The 18,907-nt window shown below is 46.0% G+C and overlaps 1 protein-coding gene and 1 long non-coding RNA gene across 2 annotated transcripts in view; one reads left to right on the forward strand and one right to left on the reverse strand.

The window, feature by feature from the left end:
* The window catches only part of KPNB1 (karyopherin subunit beta 1), a 37,814-nt gene extending 30,047 nt beyond the window's left edge, over nt 1–7,767 (reverse strand). The window contains exons 1-3 of the mRNA XM_023204317.2: nt 7,394–7,767; nt 7,234–7,292; nt 4,817–4,999 (exon numbers count right to left, since the gene is read on the reverse strand). Of these exons, the coding sequence (XP_023060085.1) occupies nt 4,817–4,999; nt 7,234–7,292; nt 7,394–7,433 (282 nt within the window). The 5' untranslated portion in view covers nt 7,434–7,767. The remainder of the gene's footprint in view (nt 1–4,816; nt 5,000–7,233; nt 7,293–7,393) is intronic.
* Nucleotides 7,750–18,907, forward strand: part of LOC111537504 — a 29,361-nt gene continuing 18,203 nt past the window's right edge. The window contains exon 1 of the long non-coding RNA XR_002730021.3: nt 7,750–8,280. This is a non-coding gene — a long non-coding RNA (uncharacterized LOC111537504). The remainder of the gene's footprint in view (nt 8,281–18,907) is intronic.

An 18,907-nucleotide genomic window follows, 5' to 3' on the forward strand; every position in this document is an offset into this window, starting at 1 on the left:
GGGATGGTCTCGATCTCCTGACCTCGTGATCCGCCCGTCTTGGCCTCCCAAAGTGCTGGGATTATAGGCTTGAGCCACCACGCCCGGCCCAAGATACAAATTTCTAACACTATTCGACCACATTTTGCCCACCACCACACTTCTTATATTAGTGTCTCTGAAATTCTTTTTTTTTTTCTTTCTTAAGACAGGGTCTCACTCTATTGCCCCGACTGGAGTGCAGTGGCACCATCACAGCTCACTGTAGCCTCACCTCTATGGTGCAAATCTATCCTCCTGCCTCAGCCTCCTGAGTACCTGAACTACAGGGGTGGATATACCGACACACCCAGCTATGTTTTGTAGAGACAGGGCATCACCATATTGTCCAGGCTCTTAAAAAAAAAAAAAAGGAAAATACAAGGCCTTACTCTGTTGTCCATGGTGGAGTGCAGTAGCATAACTATAGTGCAGTGGCACAATGATACTGCAGCCTCGACCTCCCAGGCCTCCCCAAGTAGCTTAGACTTACAGGCACGTGCCATCCCACCTAGCTAACATTTTTGGATTTTTAGTAGAGATGGGGGTCTCCCTATGTTGCCGAGGCTGGTCTCAAATTCCTGGCTTCCCAAAGTGCTAGGATGACAGGTGTGAGCCACTGCGCCCAGGCAGCTGTCTCAGAATTATTATTATTTTCTTTTTTGAGACAAAGTCTCGCTCTTGTCCCCCAGGCTAGAACGTGATGGCGCAATCTCGGCTCACTGCAACCTCCGCCTCCCGGGTTCAAGAGATTCTCCTGCCTTAGCACCTCCCCCCAAGTAGCTGGGGTTACAGGCGCCTGCCACCACGCTCAGTTAGTTTTTGTATTTTTAGTAGACGGGGTTTCACCATGTTGGCCAGGCTGGTCTCGAACTCCTGACCTCAGGTGATCCACCCACCTCGGCCTACCAAAGTGCTGGAATTACAGGCATGAACCACCATGCCTGGCCTCAGAATTCTTATCTATAATAGGGAGAAGTAGAAAAGGCTGTCAGAAAAATCCAGCACAGTAGCAACATCAGCATAATCAACACTGCCCCAGAACCTAGAAATAAAACCAGTCATCCCCTGCTTCCAAAAGGAATTCTCCAAAACAACACACCTCACTTCAACCTTCAACACGAGATGGGAAACCAGAAGTTACAAGGGGAGGTAGCAGTAAATGGCAAAGGAGAGAGATGGGGACAAAACTCATCTTCCAGGCTCATTGTTGCTGTTATAACAATAACAACCTCGTTTTGTGGACAGACATGGACACTAGAATGAAGCTAGTTCTGGGGCATTCAGGTGGGTCTGATTCACAGTAGATCACTGTCTAACCTGATCCAAGGAGATCTCACTCATGAGACGTGGACTGAAACAAAACGTTTTCCTTCTAATTACTGACAACCCAGCACTCTGCGTGACTTACATAGAAAAGCCTTGGTCAAGTAACAACATCACTAAATACAAAAACAAAGTTGCTGATGTTAATAACACCCATGAACTTATCTTTATATAACTTCCAATTTGAAAGGATTTGTTTTGTTTGCCCAAGAATCAAAGAACTGTTCTCTCTACCACTGACAGAATCTAGCCAGATGTGAAAACAAGATCCAATTGTCATTAAACATGTTTCACTTGACATGGTAACCACACCACCATTTATGTAAAGAAAGGGTAATGGCACAGGTATGATAAAAGATGAAGTCACAATTGACCTAGAGTTAATCATTACCATGATCAGCTAATTCAGTCAATGAACTCACTAAGAATCACCAGTCCACTCAAAGGCAAACAGTTAACTGTTCTGGCATGAATACAGGACAAAGAATAGCTGCCAGATATTCAGACCAGCTCTGCTGACTGGGTCGGATCACTTAGTATCCTGCTTTGCAGCTAGTACCAATAATGATCTCCCCCTTTCCTTCTTATATGGTATATCATCATCCCTGGCCCCCACCCCCATCAGCTCTACCAACACCAAACAGTCCTGACTGATGCTTTGCTCTGGAGGACCTGGCTTTGCTCTGGAGGACCAGCAGAGCTAGAATGGACAAAAACTGTATGTCAAAGACATGAGGGAACAAGGGGGAAAAACAAGGTGAATTGTCCAAAATGCCAGAGGCTGAATGGATATTATTAACCCAAGTCCAGGGTGCCTTCACAGCACACTACATCATATCCTAGTACATATGTGGAGTGCACTGAATCCCATTCTACCTTTACCTTTTTCCTTTAGATTGCTTTCTGAAGACTCCATATAACTTGAGGTGATTAAGAAACTACAAATGTCCAACTCCTGGATACTAAAAGTTTTCTGTTTAAACTAGAGGTAACCTTAATAGTAATATTCAATTATCAAAAAAGAGAAACTGGCTCAATTGTGCCCCAGTATCCAGATTTCAAAAAAGATCACCGACAGTGAAACTTAGTATTAATTATCAGTTGTGCTATGAAAGAGAAAAAGGCCAAGGTAACTGTTAGCTCTTTTTTTTCCCCCATGCCCAAGGGCTTAACCATGCCTATACAAATTATTATCTAGTATTTATTTTTTTTTAAGAAACAGAGTCTCTCACTCTGTCACCCAGCCTGGAATGCAATGGCACAAACTTAGCTCACCGCAATCTCCGTCTCCCAGGGTCAAGCAATTCTCCTGTCTAAGCCTCCCGAGTAGCTGGGACTACAGGTACCCCCCACCACAGTCAGCTAATTTTTGTATTTGCAGTAGAGACAGGGTTTTGCCATGCTGGCCAGGCTGGTCTCGAACTCCTGACCTCAGGTGATCCATCTGCCTCAGCCTCTCAAAGTGCTGGGATAACAGGCATGAGCCACTGTGCCCACTTGTTTTTTCTAAAAGTTGGTGTTTAGAGTGATGTGCCAAAAAATAAGCCAATTCCAATTCCAATTACATCTTATCCCATTTACTAGTGTGTAATTTAAGAAGATGAGAAACTGAATGGGCACTATCAGTATCGAGATTTCCAGTGATAGAATATACTTCCATTTATGTCACTTAGCTGACAGAGAAGGAATTAAAATGTTATTACACAAGCAGACCCAACATGAATAGAAATAGCTCTACATATTCCAAAAAGATTTGAAACCAAGTTGGATTTAATAAGCTGGCTCCCTATCATGGGTATACAAAATTGGTGACAGAAGGAGGTACACAACTAGATAGAGAAGTTGTTGCCTTACAGGGCACTACTTTACCTAACGCCGATATCTAGAACCAGTAATTAGCAAGCATGATGTGCATAACCATGACCTGCACAAGTACATATGTAAGAATTCCCTACTAGTTTCCACTCAGATACCAAGGACAAAATGATGATTGCACAGATATTTAACTCACTCCTCTTTGTGCCTTACCCATGTAAGACAGATCACTAAAGAACTTAATTTAAAAACAACAGCCAGGTGAAGTGGCTCACGCCTGTAATCCCAGTACTTTGGGAAGAGAGGCAGGCAGATCATCAGAGGTCAGGAGTTCAAGACCAGCCTGGCCAACATGGTGAAACCCCGTCTCTACTAAAAATACAAAAATTAATTAGCCAGCCTAGTGGCGTGCGCCTGTAATCCCGGCTACTCAGGAGGCTGGAGCAGGAGAATCACTTGAACCCAGGAGGTGGAGGTTGCAGTGAGCCGAGATTGCGCCATTGCACTCCAGCCTGGGCAACAAAGCAAGACTCCCTCTCAAAAAATACAAACAAACAAGCAAAAAAACAAAACAAAACACCAGTCCATATATTCTGAATCCTTTGCTTCATTTAGAACTATGAATTTCTAATTTAACAAGATAGTAACAAGAATGTCATGATTCAAAATTCATCACCTTTTCTCCCCAAAATTCATCCCACTCTAAATGCCCTGGGAAAAAAGTCAAGTGTTTCTGAAGAAAGTTTTTTTATAATTTGCTAAGTTGATAAAACGCCATTAATGTCACACTCCTATTTCACAAACTCTTTGGGCCTCCAAGGCCCAAGAGATCATGTAACTTTCCTTCTGACTCCACATAGTGCCATGCTAAACCACCAAAGATTGAGATTTAAACAGAAGTTCAACAAGAGCCAGGTGCTGGTTGATTGGATAATCACTTGGGGAGACAGTTTAAAAAACATCCCTTGGCCAGGCGCAGTGGCTCACGCCTGTAATCCCAGCACTCTGGGAGGCGGAGGCAGATGGATCATGAGGTCAGGAGTTCAAGACCACTCTAGCCAAGATGGTGAACCCCCGTCTCTACTAAAAATACAAAAATTAGCTGGGCGTGGTAATGGGTGCCTGTAATCCCAGCTACTTGAGAGGCTGAGGCAGAGAACTTCTTGAACCCAGGAGGCGGTGGTTGCAGTGAGCCAAGATCATGCCATTGCACTCCAGCCTGGGCAACAGAGCAAGACTCCGTCTCCAAAAAAAAAAAAAGTCCCTGAGCTGTACTCCAGAAGTACCAAATTGGAATTTCTGGAGAGCTTGGAAATACGTTATTAACAAATTCCCTAAGTGATGTGGGTATACAGCACCCATGTATACACTACTCTCATTTGCCAAACAGATTTTTACAAATTATGACACACAATTAAAGTTTCCCAAGCTGCTGCAGCCTACCTCAATCATCTAAAAAGAATTCCAGTCCATCAGTGGGAATGGACAAGCTGTGTTGAGAAAGATTTAAGACAAAGACAATTTTTATCTTTAGGTGAAGTTCAGGTCCCAGAAACCTATCACACTGTCAGCTCTATCCCATGCAAATAGCAAAAGATCTGAGAAAGCAATTTCTTGTTCTCCAGGCAATATAACCAAACAGATGAGTGTTACTCACATAGTTCTTGACTTCTCGTCGAGCATTAGCATCAATAGCAAGCCACCTCTGCTGATATTGTGCCTTGATATCTGGATCTTTAGATGTCAAAGAGTTCTTGATTTGTAGACCAGCTGCAACTCTGGCAACCTGACTATTTCCTGGATTTGCCAGCACTCTGGACAGTTCCACAAGGAAAGTGGGCTGTTAAGGGAAGATAAATTTGTAAATAAAATTATCTTAGGAATTTCCACAACTGAGGATAATTTATGGAGCACTGAACCACCGGAGGAGGGGCGGGGGGGGTGCGAACTAATGTCTAATTTTTTTTTGGTGTATCATAAGCATCTCAGGAAACCACAAAATACTTGCTACAAAACTTCTATAAAAATATTACTTAGTATATAACAGGAAGCCTTCCACTTTTCTCATGGAGCCTAGCACTTAATGAGGAATTGCAGATTTTCCTATCAAAATCATTCCTAGTACCCAAATTGTTACGTTATACTCCCTGAATTGCAAGGTTTTAGAGTATGGTAGTAGTCAGTCTTCTATGTATACTGAGGTGTCCCAAGAATTCTTAATAATGTCTGGTACTTGAATGAATGGCTGTTACAATGTGGGTAGAAAATAAAACTGTTTATCTAAATTTCAAAAACCTTGGTCCCAAAAGAATGATCCAACTTTCCATCTCATGGCAGCAGCAGGGTAGCTTTTCATCCCATGGAAGGAGGTGATCTTTTATGAGAGGGGGAAATACAGATAAGCCTAAACAAACTTAGGAGCCTCATCCTCCGTTTTATTTGTGGGCACTCAGCAAAAAGGGAACAATGAATAAAGCGGATTTATAAGGAAAAGTGATAAGATATTTAGAAATAGGGAAAAATGAAAGAAAAAAATGTTCAGGCAAGCTGTTCAAGAAAAATAACTTTGTATCTAATAATCAGCAATTACTTGCTCCTATACATTTGGACTTTAGTTGAGGAATACAGTGGATCCCTGAAAAGCATGTTCTTTTGTAACCTTTTGTAATCCACAGGCCTCAAAAACTACTCCCTTTGTTTAAAAATTTAAAACACACACCTCTCTCTCCAGCAAAAAAACCGTGCCCAAACAGCAAAGTTAGCAGGAAAAGCCAAAAGCAGATACATTTTTCTTACTGCTAACAAGTTCTGCAATCACAGCAGAAGATAATTCTTAAAAGCTTTATTAATTATGTACCACTAAAGAATGTTAAGAATGTTAGGAATAAGATAAAAAGCTTCTTGCAAAATTAGCAGAAGCAGAAACAGGAATAATACCCTAAATGGAATTATCAGCCTATACTAGTGGAAAAATCTCTTCTAGGAAAGCATAAACAGGTTAGTTGTAAAAATTGGCACATATGAAGAACAACAAAAAAATCATTCAAAGACAGTCTGTATAAGCCTTGTCACTTTGTTGATGTTGACATTTTGCCTATATAACACAAAGAAACACATATGGTTACAATGTTATTCAGACTTATTTCCTATTACCTTTCTCAAAGATGTCAAGTATCATCCAATCCTTCCCTCTGACCCCATCTCCCAATAGGAGATGGACACCAAAGAGAAACTTAACTGGCATCTAGGCTGTTTCAACCAATCCATCCCACATTTTTGTACAAAGGACCAGTCTCTAGCGGACTTAGCTTCATTTTCTCCGGACCCCTTACATTTTAAAATATGAAAAACGAGTAACTTTCCTCTGTGATTTCATCAGGAAACAGGCCTGATCTCAAAGATGAGCCTCAGATTGTTGTCTGGGTGCAGATCCCTAGTGATTAGGTCTCTATTCATCCAGGTCAGAAGGAAAAAAAAAAAAAAAAAAAGGAAGAAAAAGAAAATACCCCGAGAGGAATAACCGGGCAGAAGAGGGAAAAATATTAGTGGAAATGGATTAAGAGGCAGTCGGGTGCCAGGCCTGGCCATGAGCACAGACCAAGGTAGCGAGGAAAGGGCAGAGCTCTAGGAAATAGGTGGGGAGAGCCACAGGGGCCACGGGACAGGAAGGATAAGCCGGCCGGGGTCAGACAGGGAGGGCAACCGGGCCCAGAGCTTCCACATGGCCCCTAGGCCCGACTCCCCCACCCCCACCCCTGCTGAACACGCAGCGCCGCGCAACCTAACTTCCCTTCCCTCCCTCTTTCTCCCTCCCGCTGCACCGCCGCCCTCAGGCCGCACAATGATTGGGCGGCAGGCAGCCCGGCGCACCGCGCCATTGGCCAGTCGCGGTGCCCGGGGCGGGACACACCCACCGGCTTCCCGATGGCGGGGTTAGGTTGGACCGGGTTGGGGGGGAGGGGGACGGGATGGGGCGGGGTAGGTTCCCGAGGCCTGGGCCTCCCGGAGGGCGGGAAGGCCCCGCAAGCAGGGGATGGGGACGCGGCGGCATGGGCGCGGCGGGGTAGCACGCACCAGGTTCTCCACGGCCGCACGCTCCAGAAACTTCTGCGCCGCTTCCAGCTCCAGCCGATCTGGGGGGAGGAAAGTGGGAGACTGAGCGGGGTCAGAGGGGCCGGGCCTCCCCTCCCCCACCCCAATCACCTCAGCCCGACCCCCGGCTCCTGCGTCCTACCGGGAGACACGGTCTTCTCGAGGATGGTGATCAGCTCCATGGCGGAGGTGGCGGCGGCGGCGACTCCTCCTAAGACGACGGCCCAGCCTTTCGGGCGGCGGCTCGAACTGGGGATGGGGGTTGGGGGTCGGGTGGGAAGGGAGGGTGGGGTGGGGGGCGGGGGTCACCACAAGCCCATTCACCGGCTCTTTCTGGGTAGTCGCTCCGGCTCCCCTTCGTCTCCTCTTCCCTTACTTCCTCCCTCCGAATAGGCTGCTGGCAGCGGGGGAGGGACCCCGGGGGCAGCTCAGAGCGCGCTGGTGCTCGGGAGGCGGAGGGAGAAAGAAGGAAGAGAGGCTGTGAGTGAGAGGCGGCGCGCAGGGAGGGAGCGAGGGCGGGAGGAAGGCGGAGGGATATTCGGGCCGGACCTCGCCTCGGCGGCGCCGCGCTCCACGGCGATTGGCCGCTGTTCTGGCCACGCGGAATCCCCAATTGGCCAGGCGCTCAGCGTCGAAAGGCCGCCTTTCGCCCATTCGCCTGCTGGTTTCAAGGCCCGGGGTGGCTGGGCGGGCAGCGGAATGGAGCGCGCTAATTGGCCGAGGGGAGGGAGATTGGGATGGGGCCGCAGAGAGCCTGCCGCTGATTGGGTGGGCTTGGTAAAGGCCTTGAGCTCAGACCGGCTGAGCGCCGAGGAGGGTGGACCGAAGGAACGACTCGGAGCCTGCGCGATTGGCTGGGATAGTGGGCGTTGATAGGATAGGGTGCCTGGGAGAACTGGGGAGAGGAGTTCGGGGTCGGGGCGCGGGAAGGCGGGAGGCGCCCGGCTGCCCTAGGAGCCCGGAGCGGGGCACGATGGGACGCCCCCGGGAAGAGGCGGAGCTGGGTTCGACCGCTGGGGCTGCGGTTGGGTAAGCGCCGTCGCTCCGAGGGGCGTGTTGAGCGAGGCTTTCGCGGGCGTGAGCGGGGGAGGGGGGACCGTTGAAGTCCTGCGCCGCGCCCACAGGAAGCTGCTTTAATAGCTAGGTCGGCTTGGTACCCTGCTGTTGGCTGGGACGGATCCGTAAGGCCATGTGGCTCCACTTGAAATGTGTAGATGTGGAAACTGAAGCCCAGAGAGGGTATGGAACTTGCCCAAGGTCACACAGCCGGTTAGTGGCTTGGTAAGGAATGGGTTCAGGAGCCTAGAGAGTATGGAACTTGTCCAAGGTCATACAGCTGGTTAGTGGCTTGATAAGCTCAAGCTCTCCTGACTGCCGTTGTCCCTACAAGCAGCTTCCTCTCCAAGGAGTCCCCTAGGCCTGCTTATATAGGGTTTGAGACCTGTACTAAGTCTGACTTGCTTAGGGGTGAGCTAAGGGAATCCTACACTTAGACACCCCATCCTTGACAGAATGGAAACGTTTCACCCTGTAAAGGCTCAACCTCGAACTAGAAAGAATGTGTGTACAGGCATAAAGGATCGTGGTTCTTGACCTGTTATAGTTCTGAACTCCTGAAGAAACTCATGAATGCCTTTTCTTAGCAAAATGCATATAAAGAAAATGTGGGCCGGGCCCTGTGGCTCAGGCCTGTAATCCCAGCACTTTGGGAGGCCGAGGGGGGCGGATCACAAGTCAAGAGATGGAGACCATCCTGGCCAACATGGTGAAACCCCGTCTCTACTAAAATACAAAAAAGTAGCCCGGTGTGGTGGCGCATGCCTGTAGTCCCAGCTACTCCTGAGGCTGACGCAGGACAATCTCTTGAACCCTGGAGGCAGAGGTTGCAGTGAGCTGATATCGTGCCACTGCAGTCCAGCCTAGCAACAGAGCGAGACTCCGTCTCAAAGAAAAGAAAAGAAAAAATGTGCATACAGTATCTTGACTTTCTTTGACATTGGTAAGTGGGCTCTAGGTTAAGAATTTCCTAGGCTGGGAGCAGTGGCTCAGGCCTGTAATCCCAGGACTTTGGGAGGATCGCTTGAGCCCAGGAGTTCAAGACTAAGCTGGACAACGTAGCGAGATCCTGTCTCTTTTAAAAAATAAAGGTTTTTAAAATGATAAAGGAAAAGTGTAATAATGGGGCTGGGCGCAGTTGCTCATGCCTGTAATCCCAGCACTTTGGGAGGCCGAGGCGGGCGGACTTGAGGTCAGGAGTTTGAGACCAGTCTGGCCAACATGGTGAAACCCTGTCTCTACTACAAAATACAAAAAAAAAAAAAAAAAAAAAAGCTAGCCGAGCGTGGTGGCACACGCCTGTAATGCCAGCTCTTTGGGAGGCTGAGATGGGTGAATCTCTGGAACCCGGGAGGTGGAGGTTGCAGTGAGCCGAGACTTCACCACTACACTCCAGCCTGGGTGACAGTAAGACTCTCAAAAAAAAATAAAAAATAAATGAGAACAAAGAATTTCTTGAATTGTTTCATTTTCACAGTACTGGTGTAGGGGTAATTGGATGTAGCAGTTCATAGAGCTCTTTACCATATGACTTGAGCTTGTGAGGTGATTCCCCTGCACTAGCCACACTGGGAAAACCTAGGAGGAAGTCTGACTTTGCTGAAGGGTTTCACAAAGAATTGGGAAAGCTTGGCGAACTCTTTTGTTAAAAGAGGAAGAAATGGTCTTTCTCTGCTAGAGATATCTTTGCAGTTTTGAAGCTAAAAATGTAGGGACACCATTCCTCATACCATACTGTGACTAGTGGATTTCCCATGGCTTAGCCGTTTCCTGACCCCAGCCTTTTGCTTCATCTATTACCTGTGGAAGAACTGCCCTGTGTAACTTTGTTATAAATCAGTGAAGATTGAGCGGGGCATGGTGGGTCATGCCTGTAATCCCAGCACTTTGGGAGGCTGAGGTGGGCGGATCACCTGAGTTCAGGAGTTAGAGACCAGCTTGGCCAACACTGTGAAACCCTGTCTCTACTAAAATACAAAAGTAGCCGGGCGTGGTGGTGGGCACCTGTAATCAATCCCAGCTACTCAATAGGCTGAGGCAGGAGAGTTGCTTGAACCCCTGAGGCAGAGGTTGTAGTGAGCCAAGATTGCATCACTGCACTCCAACCTGGGTGACAGAGCAAGACTCCATCTCAAAAAAAAACACTGCATTCCCACCTGGGTGCCAGGGCAAGACTCCATCTCAAGAAAAAAAAAAAAAAAAAAAAGTCAATGAAGATTTGCCATGCATGGTGGCTCACGCCTGTAATCAGTACTTTGGGAGGCTGATGCCGGAGAATCACTTGAGCCCAGGAGTTTGAGGCCAGCCTGGCCAACATGGTGAAACCCTGTCTGTACTAAAAATACAAAAATTAGCTGGGTGTGTTGGCGGGAGCCTGTAATCCTAGCTACTCGGGAGGCTGAGGCAGGAGAATCACTTGAACCCAGAAGTCAGAGGTTGCAGTGAGCCGAGATTGTGCCACTGCACTCCAGCCTGGGCAACAGTGAGACTGTCCCCCCCTCCCCACTGCAAAAAAGTCAATGAAGATTAAGTAAGATGACATCTGTGAAAATCCTGGAATTGTCCTTACGTGAGTTACCTACACTACAAATTATCCATAATTTGTTTCACTCAGGCTAACTTTCCCCTGCTCTCCAGCAGTTTGCTGGGCTACCTCTGTCTCAACATCAGTCATGATGATACCAGTGAGGGCAAATGGATTTTTGAGACAGAGTCTCGCTCTGTCACACGGGCTAGAGTGCAGTGGCCCCATCTCGGCTCACTGCAACCTCCGCCTCCTGGGTTCAAGCAATTCTCCTTTGCTCTTAGAATATAGACAGAACCACTTGCATGGCAGGCAGAGTCTTGTATGGTCTTGCCTCCACTCAACACCAGCTTGACTCAATCCCTTGTTCTCCCAAGTAGCTGGGATTACAGGTGCCCACCACCACACCCAGCTAATTTTTTTTTGTATTTCAGGTGGGGTTTCACCATGTTGGCCAGGCCAACTTCAAACTCCTAACCTCAAGTGATCCACCTGCCTTGGCCTCCCAAAGTGCTGGGATTACAGGCGTGAGTCACCGCGCCCAACCTATACAATTTTGAAAAAGGCAGGCATGGTGGCATGTACTTCAGGAGGGTGAGGCAGGAGGATTACTTGAGGTCAGGAGTTCAAGGCTTCAGTGACCTATGATCCCGCACTCCAGCCTGGGTGACAGCTGGACCCTGTGGCTGAAGTAAAATGCTGGGAAAATGAAAATTTTGCAGCAAAATTCCGTTCGAACATAAAATCCTTACCAAAATCAAAATGAACTGACTTTAGTTGAACTAAAGTTACTGATGATGCTGTTTAGTTCCCATCAAAAGTACTCACATTCAATAAATGCTGGTGAGGTACTGGAGCTTGAGTGATGAGCACAGACTCCAGAAATTGGGTGCCTGAGTTCCTATCCCAGCTCTACCACTTCTTAGTTTGTGAGTTAACTTTCCTCAATGTAAAATGGGACTATTAATTGTCCTTACTATGTAGGGACAAATGGGGAGGTCCTAAGTGAGTTAAGACATGGTGAATGGGCTGAGTGCAGTGGCTCATGCCTATAATCACAGCGCTTTGGGAGGCTGAGGCTGGAGGATCACTTGAGCGCAGGAGTTTGAGGCCAGCCTGGCCAACATGGTGAAACCCCATCTGTACTTAATACAAAAATTAGCTGGGCATGGTGGCAAGAGCCTGTAATCCCAGCTACTTGGGAGGCTAAGGCAGGAGAATCACTTGAACCCAGGAGGTGGAGATTGCAGCAAGCCGAGATCACACCACTGCACTCCAGACTGGGTAACACAGCTCAAAAAAAAAGAGAAAAATATGGCAGCTTTAATTTTAATTTTTTAAAAAGAAAAAATAAAAGAATTGGTGAATGCCAGTCTAGCATGTTATGTATGCATTGGCTATTATCTACTTACCATGTATTTTATGCTAAGTGAGTGGTCCTTGGTCTATTAGGGAAGATAGACTGACTGTAATCATTTTATCTCTCAAACACGTAAAGTTGTAAAAGTAACACATGGCAAGGAAGGTTCCAGTCAGGGAGTTCAGGGAAAGCTTAGCTAAGGAAGGGAAGAGAGTCACTCAGATGAAGAAGAGAGGAATAGCGTGAATGGAGGCTCTGTGGTGGGAAGGAGCTTGGGGATTACAAATTACTGCAAGAATGCCAGTGTCCCAAAAACAGACAACAAGGGATTGAGTTGAGCTAGTGTTGAGCGGAAGCAAGACCACAAGACCTTCCCTGCCATGCAAGTGGTTTTGTCTATATCCTAAGAGCAAAGGGGAGCTATTGAAAGGTTTTAAGAAGGATGGCCATCACAATGTAGAGATTGGATGGGAAGGGGAAAGAGTAGATGCAGGGAGACCAGTTAGGAGGCCATTGCAGTAATCACATAGGACATGATACTTGTGAAAAGGAGAAGGGTGGAAGTAGTGGTGGAAACACAAAGATAGCAAAATTAATTGAGCTTGGTGATTTTTGTTTGTTTGTTTGTTTTGACACAGGATCTCGCTTTGTCAGCCAGGCTAGAATGCAGTGGCATGAAGAACTTTGTGACTGATTGAAAGAAGAGGGAAGTGTCCACTGGTCCCTACTGGGTTTTTGGCTTGCACCGTGGAATAGGTGGTGGTGTCACTTTGCAGTGTTTCCCAAGTGGGAGGAGTTGGTGGCCACATGGTTTAGTAGGGTGGGGAGGATTACACCGAGACTTGAAGTTGCATTTCCTTGAACTATCTATGGATTACATCAGGTTTTTTTTTTTTAGACAGGGTCTCACACTGTCACCCAAGCCGGAGTGCAGTGGCGCAATCTCAGCTCACTACAGCCTCCACCACCTCTGTTCAAGCTGGGACTACAGGCATGTGCCACCACACCCAGCTAATTTTTGTATTTTTTGTAGAGACATGGTCTTACCACATTGCCCAAGCTGTCTCGAACTCCTGAGCTCAAGCAGTTCACCTGACAGCCTCCCAAAGTGCTGAGATTACAGGTGTGAGTTACTGCGCCCAGATGCTTTCTTCTTTCTCAGGTTATCAAAGTAATGTATGTTCCTCACTGTAGAAATTTTGAAAAGGAATTCAGCAGAAACCACCTGCAACCTCAAATTATATCCACCATTAAAATATTGGCATATTTTCCCCAAAATAGTTATATTTTAAATGGAAACCAAAATATTCCTATGTATCATTTCTTGTTAACTCCAAAAAATGTACTTTTAATAATTTTATTTATTTGTTTGTTTATTTATTTATTTAATTTATTTATTTATTGAGACAGGATCTTGCTCTGTTGCCCAGGCTGAAATGCAGTGGCATGGTCTTGGCTCATTGCAGCCTCAAACTCCTGGGCTCAAACAATCCTCCTGCCTTAGCCTCCCAAAAAGCTGGTACTACAGGTGTGAGCACCTGGCTAATTTTGTTCATTTTTTTTGTAGAGACAGGGTCTCCCTGTGTTGCCCAGACAGGTCTTAAACTCTTGGACTCAAGTGATCCTCCTGCCCCCGCCTCCCAAGATGCTGGGATTATAGACATGAGCCACCTTGCTCCGCCCTTTTAAGAATTTTTAATTGACTCAACTCTTTATCAAGTTGCATTGAAAAGATAATATGAATTAAATATATGTGAACTGGCCCCAGTACATTTTCACACTGGTAGTGCAATGCAGAAGTGAAGCCTTTTGACTTAACCTTTAAAAAGGTACCTACTGGTAGAATAAGCTAAAAGTTGCAAATCATTGAAGTATGTCCACTGGGTCCCAAAACTGGAAGTTCACTGAGGCCTGTCTTCCTGGCCAGGTGTCACAGGGAATCCTGTACTCTGGCCCAGGGCTCTTCTATCTTTTCTGTTTTTATTTTTTTATATGTATAATTGCATAATGCTCTATTTTGATTATCTGCTTTGTACACTTTGTATGTATGCATGTATCTTTTGTCCTGAGTTAGACTATGACTCAGGGTTTCTCAACCTTGATTATTTTGGACAACATAATAATTTTTTTTGCGGGGTGGGGGGCGGGGGTAGTGGTGGCAGGAAACAGAGTCTCACTCTTGTTCAGACTGGAGTGCTGTGGCATGATCTTGGCTCTCTGTGACCTCTGCCTCCCAGTCAGTAGCTGGGTAACTTCCTGAGTAGCTGGGATTACAGGCATGCACCACCACACCTGGCTAATTTTTTATTTTTTGTAGAGATGGGGTTTTGCTGTGTTGCCCAGGCTTGTCTCGAACTCCTGGCCTCAAGTGATCCACCCACCTCGGTTTCCCAAAGTGCTGGGATTACAGGCGTGAGCCACTGTGCCTGCCCTCACATTACTGTTTGCGGGGAAGTTGCCCTGTGCATTTCAGAATGTTTAGCAGCATTTCTGGCCCCTGCCCACTAAGTTCCACTAGCTCCTCTCCCACTAAATCATGGTGGGACAATCAAAAAAGTCTCCAGATGTTACAGAATATCTCCTAGGAAGGGAGTAAATCCCTCACAAACCCTCCCCACAATTGAGAACCACATTTATAGTTCCTCGAGGTTAGAAGCCATGTCATATAAATTCCTGTGTTCCCTACCTAGCACATAGTAAACATTTTTATTGTCCAAACAATATCATTGCTTCATGAAAATAATAGCTTTTTTTTTTTTTTTTTTTGAGACCGAGTTTCACTCTTATTGCCCAGGCTGGAGTGCAATGATGCGATCTTGGCTCACCGCAACCTCCACCTGCTGGGTTCAAGCGATTCTTCTGCCTCAGCCTCCCGAGTAGCTGAGATTACAGGCATGTGCCACCATGCCCGGCTAATTTTTTTGTATTTTTAGTAGAGACATGGTTTCTCCATATTGGTCAGACTGGTCTCGAACTCCTGAAGTCAGGTGATCCTCCCGCCTCAGCCTCCCGAAGTGCTGGGATTACAGGTGTGAGCCACCACACCCAGACCCCCCTTTTTGTTTTCTTTTTGAGACAGTGTCTTGCTCTGTCACCCAGGCTGGAGTGCAGTGACGTGATCCCACTGTAACCTTGAACTTCCCGCTCAAGTGATCCTCCCAACTTAGCCTCCTCTGTAGCTGGGACTACAGGTATGTGCCACCACACCTGGCTAATTTTTGTGTGTGTGTGTTGGGGGATATTTTTTGTAGAAATGGGGTTTTGTCATGTTGCCCAGGCTGGTCTCAAACTCCTGGACTTAAGTGAACCTCCCACCTCCCAGAGTGCTAGTATTATAGGCGTGAGCCACTGCAGGCAGCCTAATGTCTTTAAAACACTTACTCTTTGTATTGTTCAAGGCTCTTTACATACAGTAACTCATTGAATCCTCCCAGCAACCCTCCGAGATAGGTCCTCCTATGGTACCTTTTTTACAGTCAGGAAACTAAGACTTGGCTGGGTGTGGTGGCTCATTCCTGTAATCCTAGCACTTTGGGAGGCTGAGGCGGGTGGATCATGAGGTCAGGAGTTCAAGACCAGTCTGGCCAAGATGATGAAACCTTGTCTCTACTAAAAAATATAAAAAAATTAGCCGGGTGTGGTGGCAGGTGCCTGTAGTGCCAGCTACTCGGGAGGCTGAAGCAGGAGAATTGCTTGAACCTGGGAGGCAGAGGTTGCAGTGAGCCGAGATCGTGCCACTGCACTCCAGCCTGGGTGACAGAGCAAGACTCCATCCCAAAAATAGACCAAAAAAAAAAAGAAACTAAGGCTCAAAGAGTTTAGGTTAGTTGCTTGAGGTCACCCAGCTGAGAGAGGTAACACCTGGGATCTGAACACTAGCCCAGGTAGTCTGGCTACTGATTCTGGGCTGCCAACCATTTAGCTGTATACTGCTTCTAAATACAAAGAGAAGAATTAACTCGTGACAGTGCTTTCAAAAAGCCTCATGTTATCCATCTGCCCACAAAATTTGCATAGACAAACATATGGCAAAAATAAAATTTCCTGGCCAGGCGCAGTGGCTCACGCCTATAATCCTAACACTTTGGGAGGCTGAGGTGGGCGGATCACCTGAGGTCAGGAATTCAAGACCATCCTGACCAACATGGAGAAACCCCGACTCTACTAAAAATACAAAATTAGCTGGGTGTGGTGGCACATGCCTCTAATCCCAGCTACTTGGGAGGCTGTGGCAGGAAAATCGCTTGAACCTGGGAGGCGAAGGTTGCCGTGAGCCAAGAGTGAAACTCCATCTCAAAAAAAGTAAAAATAAAACTAAATAAATAAATAAATAAATAAAATTTCCTATTCTGCCACAAAACACGATACAGTATAGCAAAGCATGTTGCAGTGTTGCTGAAATCTTCTAAGTTGTTTGAATGGCTGCATCCTAGTCTATCAAGAGGATAGACAATAAACTAATGTAACCAGTCCCTTGTTATTGGGCATATGGGTTGTTGCCGATATTTTATTAGAAACATAACTGTTTTTGAAATATAATTTATATTCGCTGAAGTGCACCAATTTTAAGAGTACAGTTTGATAAGTTTTGACAAATGTATCAACCTGTGCTACCACCACCACAGTCAAGATGTTGACCATCTGATCACCTTTGTTCCTTTCTGTGGTAATGTGTTGGAGCTGGCTAGTACCAGCTCAGGAAAGCCAAATATGTACATCTCTTCCCAAATCTACATTAGTAACATCATGTTAGTAGCTCAAAGTTGGTCATGGTGGGAGTATTTACACCACGGAAAGCAGTAAGTACCACAAATCCGGGCTTTTTCTTTCTGTTTTTGGGAACCAATTTACCAGCACCGTGACTTACACTCCTTTGCAATCAACCCCCTATATCCTAGAGCCACAGTCTACTTGTGGACATTATTTTATTTTGTGTTCTCTAGAATTTTATGTAAGTAAAATCATGCCATATGTACTCTTTGGTGTTTCTTTTGCTCAGTGTGTTTTTGAAATTAATCACGTTGCGCATAGCAGTAGTTCATCCCTTTTCATCATTTTCCATTGCATGGATGTACCACACATTTATTCATTCATCTGGTGATGGACATTTGGGTTGTTTCCATTTGGGACTACTATAAATAAACTTGTCATAAACATGTATGTGCCAGTCATTGGGTGGACAAGTTTGAATTATTCTTGGAAAAATAGCTGGGAGTAGAGTTGCTGGGTCATATGTTAAGCTTATATTTTTATATAAGGAGCTGCTAACCTGTTTTCCAAAGCGGTTTGAGACAGGATTTTGCTGTGTTGCCCAGGCTGGAATGCAGTGGCCTACAGCCTCAACCTCCCCAGCCAATCTTCTCACCTCAGCACCCCAAGTAACCGGGACCACTGGTGCATGCCACCACGCCTGGCTAATTTTATTTTTTGTAGAGACAGGGTCTCACTGTGTTGCTCTGGCTAATCTTGAACTGCTGGGCTCAAATGATCCTCTCACCTTGGCTTCCCAAAGTGCTGTATGACAGGTATGAGTCAATGCACCCAGCCAGTCTTGTCTTTTTAGTTTTAGACATTCTAGTGGGTAGATGTATAGTGTTATCTCATTGTGTTTATTTTTAAATTGCCTTTATTGTGGTATAACATATTTTTTTAAATGTAGGTTTTAAGTTTCTATGCTGATCTGATCACCATCACAATCAAGATAGTGAACATTTCTGTCACCCCCAAAAGTTCTTGTGTCATTTCCAAATGACTCTCCTCCTCCACCTCCATCTCTAGGCAACCACCAATCTGTCCTCTGTCAGTATAGATTGGATTTGTCTTTTTTTTTTTTTTTTTTTTAGGCAGGGTCTCATTCTGTCACCCAGACTGGAGTGCAGTGATGCAATCTCAACTCACTGCAACCTCCACTTCCTGGGTCAAGCAATCCTCCCACCTCAGCCTCCTGAGTAGCTGAAACTATAGGAACATGCCACCATACCCGGCTAATTTTTGTATTTTTTGTAGAGACAGGGTTTTGCTGTATTGCCCAGGCTGATCTCAAATGCTGGACTGAAGTGATCCTTCTGCCTCAGCCTCCCCAAAGTGCCGGAATTACAGACATGAGCCACCACACCTGGCCAGATTTGTCTTTTTTAGACTTTTGTACAAATAGAATCATAAAACATGTAGTATTTTTGTGTCTGTTGTCATTTGCTTAGTGTGAAATTCATCCAGTTGTTCCATGTATCAATAGTTTGTTCCTTTTTCTTGCTGAGTAATATTCTGTTGTAGGAATTTGCTAGAACTGGCCTAGTCATTCTCCTATTTATGGACATTTGGATTGTGTCTGGGCTACTGTGAATTAATGCTGTTTTGAACGTTTTTGTCAAAGTCTTTGTGTGGACATGTGCTTTATTTTTTTTGAGACGAAGTCTCACTCTGTCATCCAGGCTGGAGTGCAGTAGCGTGGTCTCGGCTCACTGCAATCTCCGCCTTCCAGGTTCAAACAATTCTTCTGCCTCATCCTCCCAAGTAGTTGGATTACAGGCACGTGCCACCATGCCTAACTAATTTGTTTTGCATTTTTTTTGCAGAGACGGGGTTTCACCATGTTGGCCCAGCTGGTCTTGAACTCCTGACTTCAAGTGATCCACCCACCTCAGCCTCCCAAAGTGCTGGGATTACAGGCATGAGCCACCGTGCCCTGCTTGGACTTACACTTTTTTTTTTTTTTT

The sequence above is a fragment of the Piliocolobus tephrosceles genome, chromosome 16 (genome assembly GCF_002776525.5).
Source record: "Piliocolobus tephrosceles isolate RC106 chromosome 16, ASM277652v3, whole genome shotgun sequence".
In the NCBI taxonomy this organism is placed as follows: domain Eukaryota; kingdom Metazoa; phylum Chordata; class Mammalia; order Primates; family Cercopithecidae; genus Piliocolobus; species Piliocolobus tephrosceles.